The sequence below is a fragment of the Rhinopithecus bieti genome, unplaced genomic scaffold (assembly GCF_001698545.2).
Source record: "Rhinopithecus bieti isolate Rb0 unplaced genomic scaffold, ASM169854v2 scaffold_12151, whole genome shotgun sequence".
Taxonomy (NCBI): Eukaryota; Metazoa; Chordata; class Mammalia; order Primates; family Cercopithecidae; genus Rhinopithecus; species Rhinopithecus bieti.
Window position 1 is genome coordinate 1,594,518 of NW_016807233.1, and position 21,148 is coordinate 1,615,665.

General features: G+C 45.8%; 1 protein-coding gene across 3 annotated transcripts in view; it reads left to right on the plus strand.

Annotated features, from left to right (window-relative positions):
• ERG (ETS transcription factor ERG) overlaps positions 1-21,148 on the plus strand; it is a 288,895-nt gene that overhangs the window by 227,049 nt on the left and 40,698 nt on the right. For all 3 annotated transcript variants that reach the window (XM_017880672.1, XM_017880674.1, XM_017880673.1), the window contains one exon: positions 18,710-18,861. In XM_017880672.1, the coding sequence (XP_017736161.1) occupies positions 18,710-18,861 (152 nt within the window). The remainder of the gene's footprint in view (positions 1-18,709; positions 18,862-21,148) is intronic.

The window sequence follows — 21,148 nt, forward strand, 5'->3', positions numbered from 1 at the left end:
CCGACCCCCACACCTGGCTTCCAGGGATGCTGCACTGATCAGTGACTGGTGGCCCACTGTACTTTTTAGATCTCCAAACCAGTGTGCTCTGGGGGCTCAGTTCACTGCTACTGCTGGAACTCAGCCTGGCTGGTGGCGTGTCAGGTCAGAGGTTCCCTAGGGGACTGCTCAAGCTCAGTGACCTGAAAGAGCTGAAACGTAAGTGGTGAGTCAGTGTCCTGCTATGAAGAATCCAACGGGCTTCCTGAAAGGGACTGGGGGAAAAGAAAGCTGAAAGGTTGTCAGTGGAGCTAAGACTCATCTCAGCCAGAGGTTGGAGGCAGCCTTGGGGCAGACAAAGGGCTGCCTGGGATCCAATCCACAGGCTTTGCTGACTCACTGTGGTTTGTTGTTGTTGTTGTGGTTGTTTTGAGACAGAGTTTTGCTCTTGTCACCCAGGCTGGAATGCAATGGCACGATCTCGGCTCACTGCACCCTCTGCCTCCCTAGTTCAAGTGATTCTCCCGCCTCAGCCTCCCGAGTGGCTAGTTTTCATATTTTTAGCAGAGATAGGGTTTTACCATGTTGTCCAGCCTGGTCTCGAACTCCTTACCTCAGGCGATCCACCCACCTCAGCCTCCCAAAATGCTGGGATTACAAGCGTGAGCCGCATGCCCGGCCTTACTATGGGCTCTTTACGAATGTCAGGCGCAGCTCCATAAAAAGGAACATGGGCGTGATTCACTCTGCTTTATTTTGGACACCGTGAACCAGCACTGGGCTGTGTTAGCCTAGCTTGAGGGGCCGGGGCAGAGGTAGGGTTCATGGAGACACAGATTCTGCCATGGAGGGGTTCACAGCAGAGATGCTGCAGAGCTGTGTGTGGCCCCCCGACTCCGGAGGAGCCCCGCTGGGAATGCAGCTCCTGAGCGCTCCACTGCCTGCACCCGCATCCTTCCAGACTCCGAAGCCCCAGGCCAGCTGTGCCAGGGAGTTAGCCCATCTCCTGGCCCCTGGCCTCTGGCCCAGTAGCTTCTTCTAATTGTCCCTCCTCTTAGCTTATGCATAATGGGCTTTCCTGTAGTGCACGTGCCTCTTGAAGTCAAGTCCAAGGGGAAGTTATGTAAGTCAAATATTACTCTTTGGCTAGAACTTGTGGGCTGTTACCTTTGTGGCCCCTGACTATCTTCCAAACACCTCCATGGGAGAAGTGCACTCTCTGCCCATAGGTCTTGCAAGAACATGGCCCACTTCCTTCTGCATAGAATATCCAGCTTGGGAATGATGTCCTCTGTCCATCCCTATCCATCCAGTACCCACGGAGAAAAAGGCCATGTGCTTTGAGAGGAAGGACTTAGTTCCCAACCAAATAATGGAATTCTACAAAACCTCAGCCCTAACGTGCTTACAAGCTCCTGAAATGAAATACAAGTGGTGAAATGAGATCTGTTGCCATTATAACAGAGCTTCTGTAAAACATAATAAAAGAAAAACAGGAGAGAAAGGAACCACTGCTTTGCGAGCCAACTGGGACGTCCTTGTGGGTTTGGCTTGGCCACTGCCAGATCAAACGGCAGAATTCTTGCAGACACTAATCTCATTGCACGTTGTGTAGACACAGGACATCATTTCTCAGCTTCGGTGGTCCACAGCCACGCTCTCCCTTTCTTCACTCTAGCCTCACGCACCAGAAAGCCACAATGGAGAACTGTCAGTGTGCGGCCAAACTAAAACCAGCTGTTTTCCTGTGCCATCCACACCAAGGGCCCAGCTGGGAGTATCGGTGCCTGCTCAGCCTCTTGTGAGCTCCCTACCAATGCCCTGAATTCACTGTGAGATCCCTAAAGCTCAAGTCGTGATAGACTGGCAGGGTAAGCCAAGAGGTAACACCTGCTCACTCATGGTCCACAAGCAAACTCTCTTCACGTGAGCAGGCTGGCAGGCCTGTGCAAAGCAGGCTGCTTTTCCTCTATCTCAGCATCCCCAGCTCAGGCCAGCCAGATCACAGGCAGCTTACGCTAAGCGGCACCTTCCCTTTTCCACGGGCGATGGTGATTTTGTGAGGCCCACCTGGAGGCTCACTGCAGGTGGAACTCAGTGAAATTATGTGCCGTGCTGTGAGTCCTGCCTCAGCCCAGTCTGCAGGCCACCTGGAGCCATTGCCATGTTCGATTCTGTTGAGTGAAGGTTCCCCTGGTGTGGTGGTTCTCAACGTGGGCTCCGGGACCAGCAGCATCACCTCCCCCTGGGAGCTTGTTTGAGACGCAGCTTCTCAGGTCCTGCCCTAGAATCCAAGAGCCTTGGGTGGCAGCCCAGCACTCTGTGTTTGAAGGAGCCCTCTACAGGATTCCGCTGCCTGGTAGTCTGAGGACCACGGCTCTGTTGCATGATTCAAGGAGATGAAAAATGAGAACGCCTAGCATCTGGGTGAAGGTGGCCCACCCAGCGAATGATCTGGGAGAATCCACGTGGAGGTGAGGTTGTTCCCCAGAAGTCCTTGCCTGAGTTGAGAAATACCTCCTTCCCTCCCACTACATTGGTGCTTTGCGCAGCTGGGCCTGTGCAGTGAGAGACGATGCTATCTGGGCCTTGCCTCTCTCTGGGATGGAGATTCATTGTGTGCCATGAATAATTCCAGCCTTGGGTCAGATAGCAAGATGCTTTATAGATGTTATTTAAAAAACATGCCACTTGTAGTGTGATGGAGATGAGAAAAAGTAGGAATTACCTGCTGGGTCTGTCTGGGTCTTAGACATACTGTTTATGCATGCAGTCATTCATTCAGTCAACGAATTATTTATTGAGCACCTACTATGTGCAGTCACTTTTCTAGGCACTTGGGATAGAGTAATAAAATATACAAAAACATTTTGCCTCACTAAGTTCGCTTTCTAGCAGTGAAGATGGTCATGACATCAGATCACTTATGAAAACACACAGCAGGTTAGATCGTGGTCAATGCTAAGGAGAAAAATAAAGCTTGATGGGATGGCAGCAATAAAGAAGGTGGCTGGAGAAGATCACAAAAAAGCGATGTTTGAGTAAAGCTGCAAAGGCAGTGAAGGAGAAGGCCTGTGATTAAACAGCAGAAAAGATTCCAAGACGAGGGAATACTAAATGCAAAGGCCCTGAGGTCAGCTTGAGGTGTTCAAGGACAACAAGGAGGCCATCGTGGCTGCTGTTTAGTGTCCAAGAAGAAGAGTAATAGATGATGAGTTTGGAGAGGCTGTGGGGCCATTGCCGGACTTGGACTTTCACTTTCAGGCGAGCTCAGAAACCATTAGGGGACTTTAGGCAAAGGAGGGATATAGTGTTACTTAGATTTTGCAGGGCCTCTCTGACTCCTGTGTTGAAGCCTTCCTGTGAAAATCTGGGTGTGGGATGGGAGAAGTCTGCATGAGGGTGGGAGAGGCAGTCGCATCCTGGGTATAATTGGAAGGTGGAATTAACATGCTTTGCTGATGGGTTGGACATACGGCGTGAGGAAAAGAGGAAGCGAGGATGGGCCAAGGCTCGGAGAATGTACCCCAAACGAAGTAGAGACAAACCATAGCTAGGAATACTCATGAACATAGAGGCCCCTTTAAGGGCTCCTTTTAAGCATCACCCCAGACACTGGGGACAGGAACTTCCCTCTAATAAACACCAGGTAAAACAAGAGGCTCTTGCCTCCTTGCCTAAGCTCAGCGGATCTTAATTCATTAGCCCAGTGGTTCTCAACCAGCGTGATGTTGCCCCCAGAGGCATTTGCCAATGCTCATATTTTTGCTGGTCACAGCTGGGAGGTGTTACTGGTATCTGGTGGTCGGGGACATCCTGCAGTACTCAGGGCAGCACCCCTGCCAGCCCCTACCCCAACCTGTCCAAAGAGTGATCTGGCTCCAAGTGGCAATAGTGTTGAAGTTGACAAATGCTGCACGAAACCAACATTTATTTGGTGTTTAATCTGCATCATGTACTGTGTTAGCTTCAATGGAGATGGATTAAGAGTTAAGCAAAGCTGGCCGGGTGCAGGTGGCTCACACTTGTAATCCCAGCCCTTTGGGAGGCTGAGGTGGGCAGAACACTTGAGGTCAGGAGTTCGAGACCAGCCTGGCCAAGATGGTGAAACCCCATCTCTACAAAAAATACAAAAATTAGCTGGGCATGGTGGCAGGCGCCTGTAGTCCCAGCTACTCAGGAGGCTGAGACAGGAGGATCACTTGAACTTGGGAGGCAGAGGTTGCAATGAGCTGAGATCATGGCACTGCACTCTAGCCTGGGTGACAGAACAAGACTCTGTCTAAAAAGAAAAAAAAAAAAAAAAAAGAGAGAGCAAGAGAGAGAGAGAGAGAGAAAGAAAAAAAGAAACTAAGAGAAGCTCATGGTCTACCAAAGGTGAAAAAGATTCTGTGAGATCGTGAGACACATTCAGTACAGAGTGATGTTCAGGGCCCAGCAATAACAGGGATGAGGGTGCAATCAACTCTACCTGGGCGGGAGAGAAAGAGCCTGACAAGGATAATATTAACCCATATTTTTACAACACACATGATTTATTAATAGATTTTGGTATACAACATATTGTCCAGTTTTCTCAAACATCTAGGAGATGACATTACTATGATTATTCCCATTTACAGATGACCACTGAGTTTCCAAAAGTTTTCGTCACTTGCTCAAGAGAAAGTTGAAAGTGAAAGTAAAAGTTGGCCATTTGGCCACAGGCCTGGACTCTTCTTCACTCCCTCAGGGCTTTGTAGAAGAAGCTGAACTTCTATCCTGCATTGACAGGGATAGCAAGCTTCACTCCACATGTCAGACAAGCAGTGACAAGAAGCATCAGATCCAAGGGCCAACTGCATTTGGATTTTTTGTATATATTACACATTTTAAAAATATTTACTGCCATCTTATTTTATCACATCAGGTCAGTTCACCTGCACTCACCTTTACATTAACCTCACCAGGTGTCTCCAAACAAAATCACATTTTAAAAATAGTAGGTGGGTCAAGAGTTCGAGACCAGCCTGGCCAACATGGTGAAACCCCACCTCTACTAAAAATATATATATTTAAAAAATTAGCCAGATGCTTATAACCCCAGCTACCTGTGAGGCTGAGACAAGAGGATCGCTTGAACCCAGTGGGGACAGAGGTTGCAGTGAGCTGAGATCGTGCCATTGCACTCCAGCCTGGGCAACAAGAGCAAAACTCCATCTCAAAAAAAAAAAAAAAAAAAAAACCCAAAAAAAAAAAAAAAAAAAAAAAAAAAAAACCATCCTGGCTAACACGATAAAACCCCATCTCTACTAAACATACAAAAGAACTAGCCGGGCGTAGTGGTGGGTGCCTGTAGTCCCAGCTACTTGGGAGGCTGAGGCAGGAGAATGGCGTGAACCCGGGAGGCGGAGCTTGCAGTGACCCGAGATCACGCCACTGCACTCCAGCCTGGGCGACTGAGCAAGACTCCGTCTCAAAAAAGAAAAAAAAAAAAAAAAAGAAAAAGAAAAATTGTTTTGGTTAACCAGGATTCACCTGGCCTGTTATAAAAATAAAAACCTGAAGCACCATATTGGCTATTGGGCTCAATCGACTTTCTTCTCTGAAAAAGGAGCCTTTCAGACAAATTAAAAGACATGCGCAAGATAGAAAAGACGTCACATCTGATCTTTGTCATGTAACTACTTGTAGAGATCTTATGCTACAGAACATTTTATGTTCAAATGATGAATCCCAAAATGGTGCATTTCCCTCCAGTTTTCAAGATCTAAAAGCAACACAGTCTTGCTGACATTCGTTTTTGGCTGTAAAGAGAAATATAAACTTAAATAATGAAATTTTCTCAGGGAAACATCAAGCCCCTTTAAGGGGACAAAGAACTAACTGTTGGTGAGCTGGTGGTGACTTTTTAATTAATTTTGTCTTCAACTGCTTCAGAGAAGGGGGAAGGCACAGGACTGTTGGGAAGAGGCTGAAATTCCAGGTGTAAGAGAGAATATTTAGTAAGGGTAAAAATAACACACAGCTGTGAAGACAAACATCTATGGTTTCAGTTTGAGCCCGGAGTTCTACATGAATCACTGCTGAGCTCCACCCGCTGCTCCAGCCATGGGGTCTGAAACAGCTTTTCCACTGCCTCTGATTCAGAAATAAAACAGACCCACAAATTACCCTGCAGCGCTCCAGACAATCCCTTCCTTGTCTGGGGTCCTAAAAATACCTTTTGTGGTGACTGACCTCGATTCACACTATGAAACTTGATTAGGAGCTTGTTCAGTCGGTGAGGACTAAGTATGTGCTTTTAGGATCCTTACGAAGAAAACCACCTGAGGAGGGATTTATTTGTGTTCAGACTTGAGACAGAACTGGAATCTTGTCCCGGGCCAGCCTTTTTGTGGGGGTTCTCTCGCAGAACTGACCTCTTTGCCCTCTTAGGGTAGAGCTGCCAAAGAAAGCCTTTCCAGTTCTTCCATGTGGCTTCCTCACCAAGTTCTTCTTAATGTGAACTAACCTAATAAACCAAAAGGAACATTCAGAAACACAGTGACATTCCAGAAAACAGTTGCATGCTGAACACTGCACAAGAGTAAACCTTAGCTTGCTGACCCACATAAGAGTTTACCGAGGTACAATTATGAACAGTTGCCAAGAACAAAAAGCCTCACATTTACACCCACATACGCACATGCACAGGTGTGCGCATGCTGTGTTAATTTGTATAGCGCTTCACAGCTTGCAGACTTTCTCCACAGGCATCATCTCAGGGATGTCCTCACAGCAACCTCAAGAAAGCGTTCATTCATTTTTATGAATGAAGGAGTGGAGCCTCGAAAGGTTAGGTGACTCATCGAAGGTCAACCAAGGTCAACATTGGTTTTCTGATTCCAACATGAGGGGCTTTCTCTTGCACTGCAGGTATAAGATAAGGAACTCAATATTTAAATGGAAGATTCATTCATAAAGGTACTCACTCATCCTGCAGACACTTACTGAGAAAATACAGAGAATGGTGGAAGTGGAAATGAGACATTCCTCTCTCTGGAGGCCCGGGAAAGGCTGTAGAGACCCCTGAGGTGAGCACGGACAGGTGAATAGAGCAGGTGCCAGGTGGTGAACAGGTGAATAGGGCAGGTATCAGGTGGTCATAGGCAGGGCCTTGAAGGCAGAGGGAGTAGCAAAAGTGAAGGCCCAAAGGGAAGAGACTAGGGGGTGATGTGGAATGTGGTCTTTGAGCACAGAGCACATGGAGTTGGGGAAAGGGGCTTTGGCCACTCAAATGCCAGCCCCATTATGATAGAGACACTGATACAACCCCAGCACCTGGGACAGTGCTTGGCCTAGAAAGATGCTCCACAAATATTTGCTAAACAAATGACTGACTTGAGGGCCCCAGAGCCAGATCACTGAGGAGAATCTAGGGAGGGGCTCCGGACTGTGACGGGGATTAGGTTGGACATGGCCAGCTTGCATTTCTGTTTGGGAGAGAGCACTCTGGTAGCAGGAGGGAGAAAGCTTTGGAAGTGAAGTTCAGGGACACTTCACCAGCATGTGACGGAGAACAAGGGGCTGAAAAGGCATGTCCAGGTGCAAGAGGAATTCAGAGGATTAGGAAGGAGGATGGCTCTAGGAGAACAGGTAGATTTGCGACAGGATTAGCGGGTTTACCTCCACTGACTCAAAGAAGAAGACATATTGATTTCCGCAATTACATTCTGACTTGCCTTGGACTTTCTCCAAGGAGTGGGCCCCTGCTAAGTGTTCTGAAGTGAGGGTGAATCAGATTTAATGTGGCCAGCAAGCTTGGGGCTGTCCCCCTGGGATGTATTCAGTGCCGTTCTTGGATAAATGAGGCCCATTCACACCCACAAGGGCTGAGGCTCCATGCTTGTCAAGCTAATGGCCACGGCTGTGCCATTTCATTGCGGGTTCTTTCCATGACGGAAACTGCCTCACTGTAAGTAGACTCTGATGTGAGAAAACCAAAGTCAGATGCCAAGTTTATTTTGTTTTTCAAAGACTAAAGACCAAATTTTACATTTCTCAGTATGCTTTTCAGGAATATTAGTCCCCACCCCAACCCTGCTTTTTTTTTTTAAAGGGGTATTATGTATGGCGATAGCTCAAGGAGGCTTTCATCTTGGACTTATTTTATTTAATCTTAAAAAATTAGATTGACCTCTTCCACAGTGGTCCAGCTCCTGTCCTGGTCCTCACCTCCATCTTTTTGGGCCTGCAGTCAGAGTCAGATGCACTCCCACTCGCCTCTGTCATCATGAGGACATTTGTCTGGTTTCCTTTTGCACTTACGAATGTTTGCCCATCATCTGTGTAAAACATGCACCCTGCTGGGCACATCAATGAAGTTTTGGGGAGAAGCATAGAATGCTTACCTGCAAATTGAGGTGACTATTTCTTTTAGACCAAACTTATCAAAACCTATTTATATCTCCACATAAACACTGCCACCTTCCAAGTCTCCCACGGGGCCCTTCCTTGCTCCTTCGTGGCTGCCCTGCTCAGCTCACATCTGTAACCCTCACCCATGACTGTCTTCAGGGCCACTCTGAAGATGTTCTTTTAGAATACTTAATAGTGATGAAATTAAGTTTTCTGAGGTTCCATTCAATGGTGCTTTAGGTCTGTGAAAGACTTCTCACATGGATTTACCGAGCAATGGCACAGAGTGGGGCAGTGAAGTACTTGGAGTTGAGACCTTGACTATCTAGGGTCAAATCCCAATTCTTCCCCTACTGGCTGTGTGATCTTGGGCAAGCTATCCAACCTCTCTGTGCTTCATCTGTAATAAGGCTCCTGCTTTCAAGTATTTCTGTCATGGAGATGTGCAGATGAAATGAACTGACAGCAACAGCTGACACCTGGCGTGGTCATGTGCCAGGCACCATGTTAAATGCTTTATCCATATGTTTATTAAAACATAAACACATGAAAAGAGTCTGGAGCCATGCTCATCATTAGTTAACAGTGAAATACTGGTTGGAAGATTAACCAACTGAGGCCTGGAAAGATTTTTTTACCCACAATGCCTTTGGTGCTCTTGGAGACATAAGCATGACCCTATTTAATGTTGGTAAATTTGAATTTAAAATCTAGAAATTAGGGGTTTCAGTGCAGCAGCTCATGCCTGCAATCCCAGTGCTTGGGGAGGCTGAGGTGGGAGGATTGCTTGAGGACAGGAGTTAGAGGCCAGCCTGGGTAACATAGTGAGACCCCATCTATACAATTAAAAAACAGCCAGGTATAGCGGCGCGTGTGCATAGTCCTGCCTACTTGGGAGGCTGAGACAAGAGGATCACTTGAGCCCAGGAGTTTGAGACCGCAGTGAGCTACAATCATACCACTGTCCTCCAGCCTGCGTGACAGAGCAAGACCGTGTCTCTTAAGAAACAGTAAAATAAGTAAAATCTAGAAATTTGGGAGTTATGGAACTAGAGGCATATGTAATACTGCATCTCTCAAGGTTTTTTCATTTTTTAATTACTGATTTTTTTCGTGTTTTTGCACTGACTTCTCTGACAGGTCTGATCTTTCCAATAGCAGCCAGTATGGAGGATAGGCTGGGGACATGCCGTCTCTAGACCTCTGTGGAGGCAGCATGGGACCACTGTGTACAGGGAGTGTCCTACTCTGCCACCAGCTCCTCCTGGCACTGTGCGGGATGGTCTTAGATGTATTATGAGATGTTGGGAACGATATTGTTTCCTACATAGCCTAGTTTTCTTCATGAGAAGCCCCGAGAAAAACTCTCAACGCTTAGCCCAGGGAGAGCTTTATTTCTGCTGAATAACTGGTTTGTATGTAGTTTACTAATACCTCAAACCTTGTCATCAGATGCACTTCCGTCTTTGCTTTGGCGAGTAGAAAGCTCAGAGCTGAATTGGTATCCTACCTCAGCAGGATAAATAGTAAGCTTACTCAGTGGGCTGCTTTTATCTCTTCATTCCTTTTTGGCCCTTGTTTTCCACTCATTTTTATTCTGTTAATTATTTATGTTATCATTTTGTCTTATATGCATTTTTATGACCTACCTCAAACTTCACATAGCTTACACACAGGTAGAGGAATAACGTATACTTAAAACCACTCTACATATTTATAAATAGAACTCTGGAGTTGCAGAGGAAAATGACGAAGCCCCTCCCTAAAAAACTGTTAACGAAGCTAAACTCTTGTTCATTCAAGTGGTTTCCAGACAGTCATGCCCAGGGGCTTGGAAACGGGGCTTCTTCCAGCCCTCTGATTCCGTAACCCTATGAGAACCCAACTGGGCTTAGCAGCGTGTCTGCCTTCTCTCCTTAATTCAAATTTAACAAAATTTCCAATGTATTTGATATTCTTTGCCATGTCCTTTTATCATTAATTCAGAATGCTAGTATGTTTTAAGAAGTCAGTGCTCATGATTTTAAATGATTAGAACTTAATTCTCCAACTGCTATTTAAGACAGATTATTGTTTGAAGCTCAATAAGCCAGTTTCATTGGGCGCATCTCCAGTATTTTTATTTCCATCACAAAGGTTCGGTGTCTTCCTGCACTATTTCTGTGTTCCTGTGAGTGACCACAGTTATGACCAAATGCCATGGAAAAGTGTGAGATTGCTGCAAAGGTTACATTTCTCAAGGAGTGTGGCCTGTAGTCCCAGCTGTTTATAGGGAGGCTGAACCAGGAGGATCGCTTGAGCTCAGGAGTTTGAGGCTGTGTGACCCCAAGGGTGTTGCCAGGGAATTGTGAAGTATCATGACTCACTTTTTAATACCCCAACCACTGGGCCATTGTCCAGTTCTTTCTCAGAATCCTGAACCAGCTCTCCCATCTTGGGGATCCCCTGACTAACATGGACTTTCTCCTGCTGTGAGCAGAGGGAAGTATCTGTCTTCCTAGCTCCTATTTACTCTTGTTGATGCCACATACTGCACAGGACCATCAAGACTAATGTTTTGTGGGTGACAAATAGAACCCAGAACTGAAAATGTGAATTTGAGAGTAACAGTTCGTGACCAATAATCCAAAAGCAAATGCAACAAAAACAAAGATAAATAGATGGGACTTAGTTAAACCAAAGTTTCTTCACAGCAAAAGAAATAATCAGCAAACAGACAACCCACAGAGTGGGAGAAAATATTTGCAGACTATGCGTTTGACAAAAGACTAATATCCAGAATCGACAAGGAACTCAAACAAATCAGCAAGAAAAAAATAAATAATGCCATCAAAAAATGGGTTAAGAACATGAATAGACAATTCTCAAAAGAAGATATACAAATGGCCAGCAAATATGAAAAAAAACGCTCAACATCACTTGTTATCAGGGAAATGCAAATCAAGACCACAGTGTGATACCATTTTACTCCTGCAAGAATGGCCATAATTAAAAATAAAAAAAAACAGATGTTGTGGCTCAAGCCTGTAATCCCAACACTTTGGGAGACCGAGACGGGTGGATCACGAGGTCAGGAGATCGAGACCATCCTGGCTAACATGGTGAAACCCCGTCTCTACTAAAAAATACAAAAAACTAGCCGGGCGAGGTGGCGGCGCCTGTAGTCCCAGCCACTCAGGAGGCTGAGGCAGGAGAATGGCGTAAACCCGGGAGGCGGAGCTTGCAGTGAGCTGAGATCCGGCCACTACACTCCAGCCTGGGTGACAGAGCGAGACTCCATCTCAAAACAAACAAACAAACAAACAAAAAAAAACAGATGTTGGCATGGATATAGTGAAAACGGAACACTTTTACACTGCCAATGGGAATGTAAACTAGTACAACCACTATGGAAAACAGTATGGAAAACTAGAAGTAAAACTACCATTTGATCCAGCAATCCCACCACTGGTTATCTACCCAGAGGAAATGAAAAAGGCACTTGCACATGCATGTTTATAGCAGCACAATTCACAATTGCAAAAATGTGGAACCAGCCTAAATGCCCATCAACCAATGAGTGGATAAAGAGTATGTGGTGTGTGTGTGTATGTGTGTGTGTGTGTATGTGTATATATATGTATATTTGTGTTTGTATATATGTGTGTGTGTGTATATAGATATAGATATATATACATATATACACACCATGGAATACTATGCACCCATGAAAAGGAACAAAATAATGGTGTTTGCAGCAACTTGGATAGAGTTGGAGACCATTGCTCTAACTGAAGTAACTCAGGAATGGAAAACCAAATATCGTATGTTCTCACTTATAAGTAGGAGCTAAGCTATGAGGACAGAAAGGCATAAGAATGATACAATGGCCTTTGGGGACTCTGGGGGAAGGGTGGGAGTGGGTGAGGGAGAAAAGACTATACATTGGGTACAGTGTTTACTGCTTGGGTGATGGGTGTACAAAAATCTCAGAAATCACCACTAAAGAACTTATTCATGTAACCAGACACCAGCTGTTCCCCCCAAACTATTGAAATTTTTTAAAAAGACAAAATGATTTTCATTTGTCCTCAAAGGAGTCTCTGAGAGCAATATCTTGAACAACACTTATTTGCAATAAAGAAATTTCTACCCCAAACAATAAGACAGATACATTTAATATTTACTAAATGATTATCTGTTTGACAGGCACCTGCTGAATAGCCTGAGAATATTCTCAGGAACAGCTGCAACACACATATGCAAGTATGTGTATGTTTAAAAGGTTTGTATGTGTATGTTTGAAAGTATGTATATGTTTAAAAGGTAACTAGATCTTCATTTCAGGAAGGCATCAGGGACTCCCTGACCCGTACACTACTCTGGTTTAAAATGTACGTTGCAGCACTCATCCTGACACACTGTCCTACTTCAGGACTGTTCATTCCCTGCACAGCATGCTCTTTGCAATAAAACAATGCATTGAACCTCTAAATCTGAGAATGGAGAACACATGGTCCTCTATGCTGGGCAGTGCTTGGTGCAGGTGACATACCAAGCGGTTTGTGGGAACTTTTTCCCTGGTGATGTGTGAGCCTCGGAATGCTCGGTGAAGGTGGGGCTGCAGTGGAGTAATCAAGACACACATTTGTGTGGTGTGGGTCTTTTCTTATCACACCTGGGCACAGAGCCAAAAATGTATTTATAGTGAGTTTTTCAAATGAACACTTTGCAGTTCTCTGAAATGTGGTAAAATTTCATTTTCTTTTGTTCTCTCTTTTTTTTTTTTTCGAGACGGGGTCTTGCTCTGTTGTCCAGGCTGCAGTGCAGTAGCGTGATCTCGGCTCACTGCAGTCTCAACCTCTACAGGCTCAGGTGATCCTCCCACCTCAGCCTCCTGAGTAACTGGGACTACAGGTGCGCCTCCATGCCCAGCTAATTTTTGTATTTTTTGTAAATATATATTTCATGTTGCCCAAGCTGGTCTTGAACTCCTAAGCTAAAACAATTCACCTATCTTGACCTTCCAAAATGCCGGAATTATAGGTGTGAGTCACTGTGCCTGGCGTCCTTTTCTTAAGTAAAGCAGATATCTTTGAAAATTCTTTTCTTCTCCAGGAATCACCCCTCTTATTTGCATCTCATATATGTGCCCTGCTTGTGTCATATACATGCTCTTCAGGGAATGAAGAGTCCCAGGGTAGGACGGTGTGTCAGGATGAGTGCTTCAGTGTACACCTTAAACCAGAGTAGTGTATGAGTCAGGGAGTCCCCAGTGCCTTCCTGAAATGAAGATCTAGTTACCTTTTAGAGGACATTGTCTTGCCTTTACTTTGTGGAGTCATTCTGTTCAGGGTCAAGAAGCAGGGATGGAGAGTTGGGGCCACCCTCACTGAAGTCTCATTCTACCCCCTCCTGGCTGTGAGTCCTGGAGCCAGCCCCTTGTGTTTTGAATACTCAGTTCACACCTCTGGAAAGTGGAGACGATGCCAGCAACACAGTTTGCTGTGGTGAAGATTGATAACTATTGAGCTCCCAGAACGGATCCCAAACACGTTAAGGCTGCTCTTTTGCTGTTAAACTTTACAAGAGAAGGCTGGGCTCAGTGGCTCATGCCTGTAATCCCAGCACCTTGGGAAACCGAGGCAGGAGGATCACCGTAGGTCTAGGAGTTCGAGACCAACCTGGCCAACATGATGAAACTCCATCTCTACTAGAAATACAAAACTTCACCAGGCATAGTGGCAGGCACCTGTAATCCCAGCTACTCGGGAGGCTGAGGCAGGAGAATCCCTTGAACTCAGGAGGCGGAGGTTGCAGTGAGCCGAGATTGCGCCCCTGCACACGAGCCTGGGAGACAGAGCAAGACTCCGTCTCAAAAAATAATAATAAGAAGAAGAAGATAAAAATGAAAAAAAATTGTAAGAGAACTAACAAGGGAAAAGGACTAAAAAGTGAGAGTACAACAACTGGGGCCTGCTTCAGCGATATTTGTTGAATACCCGGTTGGAGTCTAGCACTTCAGTGACCCTGTGGTGTTACCATTGCCTCTCTTTGGGGTTGGAGGTCCCTCAGAGTTATTACAAAAAAACACTTGAAATAATAATACAAAAAAAAGTGGTTCTACTCTATCTTTCTCTAAGCTAAAACAAAATACAATGGAAAAAGAGTTTTAAAACATTACCCTAAAGGTGCAAGTTTTGAAAATGGGGTCTGATGGCCTCATTCTGCCGTTTTCCACAATGAAAGCTGGGATGGGAAAATCTAATGAGATGAATTGGATGTTGTTGTTGCAAAATGAAAACAGAGTAGCTTTACTGACCATTGACCCCATTTTAAATATTTACTCATATTTTTAGAAAGCTGTCACAAAATGCATTTTAATAGTTCATCATATCCAGATTTGATGAAGGATTTTTTTTGTTTGTTTGACAGAATCTTGCTCTGTTGCCCAGGCTGGAGTGCAGTGGCACAGTCTTGGCTCACTGCAACCTCCACCTCCTGAGCTCAGGTGATCCTCCCACCTCAGCCTCCTGAGTAGCTGGGGTTGCAGGCATGCGCCACCATGCCTGGTGACATTTTTGTATTTTTAGTAGAGACAGGGTTTCACCATATTGGCCAGGCTGGTCTCGAACACCTAGCCTCAAGTGATCTGCCTGCCTCAGCCTCCCAAAGTGCTGAGATTACAGGCATGAGCTGCCGCAACCAGCCTGAAGGATCTACTTTAATGTCATAGGGAAACTCTCGTGATCTATGCCTAGAGTTCTTGTCCTCAGATAGGAAAATTAAACTATAAAGAACTAAAAGAAAAAAAGGGGTTGCTCTGAAGGGTTCAAAATCCACAATGTCCCCTGTTCTATAATTTTTTTTTTTTTTTTTTTGACATGGAGTCTTGCTCTTGTTGCCCAGGCTGGAGTGCAATGGCACGGTCTCGGCTCACAGCAACCTCCACCTCCCTGGTTCAAGTGATTCTCCTGCCTCAGCCTCCCGAGTAGCTGGAATTACAGGCATGCGCCACCAATCCCGGCTAATTTTTTTTTTTTTAAGTAGAGACAGGGTTTCCCCGTGTTGGTCAGGCTGGTCTCAAACTCCCAACCTCAGGTGATCCGCCCACCTCGGCCTCCCAAAGTGCTGGGATTACAGGCGTGAGCCACTGCACCTGGCCTGTTTCTATAATTTTATACATCTCTTTGATCTTTTACTTTTCAAATGGTTAACTGCATTGTTGGAAAAGAAAGAATTAATGGGGCCTGGTATACAGCAGGCACTTAATAACAGTTGTCTAAATGGATGAGTGAATGATTGAATCTGAACAAAGGTTGTCGAGATTTTATAGTTGTTACTTGAGTTACTCATATCATCTTGGTAAAGTCTTTATCCTAAAGAACCTAATCCCTCTAACTTCTCTTCCGTAGTAACTTCTCTCCTTGAGACAAATATAACAAAACATATACAGTCTACTCAACTGATGGAATTTTCCAGAGGAATAGGAAACTCAGTCTCAAGTGAAGACACTCTGTGTTTTGGTATTAGGATGGGTCTTTTAGAGATAAATGTGTGAAGCCAGGAAAAATAGCATCAAGAGGAAATAATGCATGTGTAGGCAGCGGTGGAAATATTCAGGATCTACTTCATGGGAACTCAGACCATTATTATTTTAAAATTGCCTTCATGTTAGCACAGCTGTGAGGATGCCATCAGGCAGGGCTGTGCATTCCAGGCCTGTGGTACGGCCTGAGTCCTGCATGACCCTGACTCTAACCTCCATCCGCAGATGGCAGTCTTGGCTCACTGTCTTCACTGCCAGCACCTAAGAACCCTCCATAGGCTTCAGACACATTTGTAAGTGATGCTAAGAAGAAACCTGTATTTTCAAGTTCCCAGATGCTGAACAAACACTTTCCCTTCCTGTCCACATCCCAGCTATGACTTTCAGGTGTGGAATGACCCGCTCCATCTCACCCCACTCAGAAAGTGCTCTCCTGCCTCAGGTGGTTTCGACCTCCTTAGACTTGAAGTTCACATCCATGCCAAGCCCATAGATTTTTGATTCTACAAGTTCCCCGCAGAACTCCAGCTAACAAGATGTGGAGGAGATAAATAAGGGTTCGTTGGAGGGGATCCCACAACCGGAAACACTGGGATAGAAATCTGAAATCCAGAGAGAGTGAAGGTTCCCAGATTCCAAGGAATTTGAAAAAAATATGTGCATTGGATAGAGCCTGAGAGGCATTTCTGGAAATCCACCTTAGACAACAGACCCTGAATATTAATACTCCTCAGCTACAGTGACCCTGGGTTAGCCATCTATGCGTTAGCCATCTAAGAAGGCACTGACATGTACATTCTGTTTTCTGCTTAAGCCGGATTTTCTTTCCTTCTTTCCTTCCTTCCTTCCTTCCTTCCTTCCTTCCTTCCTTCCTTCCTTCCTTCCTTCCTTCCTTCCTCTCTCTCTCCCCCCCTTCTTTCTCTCTCTCTCCCCGCTCTTTCTTTCCTTTCTTTTCTTTCTCTCTCTCTCTCTCTCCCCCCCTCTTTCTTTCCTTTCCTTTCTTTCTCTCTCTCTCTCTCTTTCTTTCTTTCAAGTTTCACTCTTGTTGCATAGGCTGGAATGCAATGGCGTGATCTCAGCTCACCATGACCTCCACCTCCCGTGTTCAAGGGATTCTCCTGCCTCAGCCTCCCGAGTAGCTGGAATTAAAGACATGTGCCACCACGCCTGGCTAATTTTGTATTTTTAGTAGTGACGAGGTTTCTCCATATTGATCAGGCTGGTCTTGAACTCCTGACCTCAGGTGATCCACCCTCCTCGGCTTCCCAAAATGCTGGGATTACAGGCGTGAGCCACTGCTCCCGGCCCTAAACTGGATTTTCTTTTTGGCATTTCCCTATCAGATGCGATTTCACCCATGTCCTGTAGCTTTCACATCTCACTGTTTAGAATGGTTTCCTTTTCTTTTTCCAGAAAGGTAGATTTGACTTTATCCAAATGACAGTGACTGCCTTATTAACAGCAGCCCTGTGACCTGTTGCCCAAGGTCAGTAGTCAGTAGCTGACCCCTCTCTGCAACCACACAGTTCCTTCCAAATCCCTTTCCCAGGGGTCCTCTAGGACTGCTGGAGTCCACTCCCATGAGGCCTCCCCTAGCGTCGTCCCCACCCTTCTCTGCCCTTCCTGTCTGCACCTAAGCCTGGAACACTGTGAGTCTTCAAAGCTCCGTATGTCAAGATTGGCTGCAGGGATTTGAAATTCAGCAGGAGGATTTCATTCTGAGGTTTTGAAAAGGAACATCATTCCAGGATAAACCTCGCTGAGCAGCGAGTGTCCCTGGTGCCACCTCTCAGCATCTGTCTACTCTGCCTGTTTACTGTCACACCGTGAGAACAAAGAGCAGTTCACTGTTCCCTGCAAGTGTTCCCAGTCAGTTGTCACAGATGGAGTTCTGACATGACAGTTTCTGGAGGAGCTGCTTAAGAAACAGAAGCCAGGTGGTAGTTCCGCCTCCCTTGTGCATGTTCTGTGAGTCTAGCCAGTGTGGGTACTGTCCTAGCCTGTGCAGGCTGCCTTCACAGAGCCCCACAGACGGGCTGGCTGAAGCAGCGGGACTCGAGCTTGCATGCTTCTGGAGGTTGGAAGTCTAAAATCAGGCACCAGCAGGGCCAGTCTCTGGTGAGGTCTCTGTCCTTGGGTTGTAGATGGCTTGGCCACCTTCTTGGTCTGCCCTCACATGGCAGAGAGAGAGAGAGAGAGTGAGAGCTCTGGTCTCTTCCTCTTCTAATAAGGGCACTAATCCCATCATGGACTCTACCCTCATGACTTCATCAAACTGAATTACCTCCCAAAGACTCTCTCTCCTAATACCATCACATTGGGAGTTAAGCCTTCAAAATATGCATTTTGAGAGGACAGAAGGCAAGGCACTGTATTTGGCTTTTCTTTTTTTCTTTTTTTTTTTGAGATGGAATCTTGCTCTGTCACCAGTCTGGAGTGTAGTGGCACGATCTCAGCTCACTGCAACCTCCACCTTCCGGTTTCAAGAGATTCTCCTGCCTCAGCCTCCCAAGTAGCTGGAACTACAGGCACACCACCACGCCCAGCTAATTTTTGTATTTTTAGTAGAGATGGAGTTTCACCATGTTGGCCAGGATGGTCTCAATCTCTTGACCTCGTGATCCGCCCGCCTGGGCATCCCAGAGTGTTGGGATGACAGGCGTGAGTCACGGCATCCCACCTGTATTTGGCTTTTCACATTTGTCCTTTCTCCCCCAGTCTCTTCCGCCTTGCCGTTCTTTGGTTCTGTGTATTGTGAGAAGTCGTTGGAGACATGCTCTTTGTTGCTGTTGTAATGGAAGGACATTTCTTCTTCTCCTCCAGGAACTCTCCTGATGAATGCAGTGTGGCCAAAGGCGGGAAGATGGTGGGCAGCCCAGACACCGTCGGGATGAACTATGGCAGCTACATGGAGGAGAAGCACATGCCACCCCCAAACATGACCACGAACGAACGCAGAGTTATCGTGCCAGCAGGTCAGGTGCTCACAGCTTCACTGCCCTCGGCAGATCACAACTTCCCCGAGGCTAGGCTGAGCCTCGGGGAGCTCTTCTCCCCCACCTGTGGCATTGATCACATCTCCTTTGTCCAGAGCAGGGCTTGTCAATGGGAGCTGGCAGAGGTCTATGTATGGGGACATGTTCACGGATTGACAGCAAAGCGAGAAAAATACATTTGTTTATGTACTTCAGAGTTTAAAAACGTGAGACAACAATATGTAGCCCCAGCTCTTTATTTTGCCACGTAGAGAAAAATACACACACACACTACATGTGGAGAAAGACAGAGAAAGAGGATGTCCAGGCAAACATGCAGGCTTGCTTGTGCACACACACATATGCACACATGTGTATATATCTATGAAAGGTGACCTTTCTAGGGAGGAATTGCCCCTTCTTGGAGATTATTGTGCCAAATATCCTGTCCTTCATGAGGTGCTATTTATGATAGATGATAGACTTGTTTGTTTTTAGAATTCTCTTATCTGGCAAAATAAACATTTAGGAATCATATATTGCTGTCTTACATGTTCTTAAACATCTGAAATTCCAGCTATCATTGGCCTGTAATGCAGATTCTAATAACCAGAGTAACTCTTTACCACAAACAATTCAAAACCAGCCCGAAGGAATAGATCTCAAACTTGAAAGACATGCCAAGAACTTATTTATTTAGCAAACTAAAGGTAATAGAAAGAATGACTGAAAGCTCCTCAGAGGATGCATGCTATGTAAAAACCAGAAATATAAGAACAACAGCAACAGTCAGCAGTCAGTGAACCCTTACCCTCCAGGAGGCATTTGGATAAACACTTTAGAAAATGGGCATCTTTCTCTTGATTTCCCTGATGAGGAAGATGAAGTTCAGAGAGGTCCACCAACTTTTCTAAGGGCATTTGGCTAATAAGAGGCCAAATTAGGACTCAGGAAGGTCTGCCTTACTCCTTTAGTCTCTACCTGTTGGCATTGGATTAAATCTCAGCTGCTTACAGCAATTTCTGTGGGTTCCCTCCTGTTACTAGTTTTAGCCGTCTGGTCACCCTGCAGTCCTGCCTCAGGGATTTGAATGTGGCGTTAGCTCAGGCTGAAACCCTTGATTCCAGGTAGTTCCATATCATTTTCCTTCACCAAGCATCCAGGCCAATGTCATGGCCTCAGGGAGGCGGGTCCTGAGCACTTCCATCTAGGATTGCTCTCCCACTTGTGACTGCCAGTCTCCTGCCTGATTTTTCTTGATTTCATTCATTCCCATCTGCCAATATATTGCATGTTTATGTAAAAGTTTTCTTATTGTCTAGCCGCGATGGCTCACACCTGTAATCCCAGCACTTTGGGAGGCCGAGGTGGGCGGATCACGAGGTCAGGAGTTCAAGACCAGCCTGGCCAACATGGTGAAACCCCATCTCTACTAAAACTACAAAAATATTAGCCAGATGTGGTGGTGGGCGGCTGTAATCCCAGCTACTCGGGAGGCTGAGGCAGGAGAATCGCATGAACCAGGAGGCAGAGGTTGCAGTGAGCCAAGATTGTGCCATTGCACTCCAGTCTGGGCAACAAGAGCAAGACTCCATCTCAAAAAAAAAAAAAATTTCTTATTATCCTCCTCCCTGAATAGAATGTAACCCCCACAAAGGCCTTATCTCCAGGGCCAGTTGCAATGCCCAGTATGTAGGAGGTGCTCGGTGAATATTAAGGGAGGTGGAGAATGGATGAGCGGACGCCTCACCACTGAGCTGCACTGCACAAGTTACTCCTCGTTGCCAAAGTAGCCAAGGGCATGCATGGGTGAAATCTGCACAAACTCAATTCTCCCTTGCTCCTGGGGTCACCTAAATTCCTATCTGTGAAGTGTGATGGCAAACAGGTTAGATTCCCTCCATGGTGTGATTTTCCCTTTACCTGAGTCCGATCACACCCAGTGAGCTTCTGTCACCCTCTAGACAGAAGAGTTCAGGAGTGCAGGGTACTTCACAAAACATCTGGCCTGGATTTATATCCTGGGTTTCACCTTAGATTTGTCACCATGTGGCTTTCAGCAAACACGTGAAGCTGGTTCAACGCAGTGGGGTGTGAAAGGGACCATCCTTTGGGGTTGTGCCTGATTTCAAAGCATTTTTTAAGACTTATAGGAGACACTGATGGTAGATTCCATGTGTGCTTTAAGAAAGGGAGAAAACTGTCCTTAGTATTTACTGAAAGGCAGGTGACAGGTACAGAGGCTGTGCGTTTGGTTTGATCTTCACAATGCAGCTGTATGCCTGAG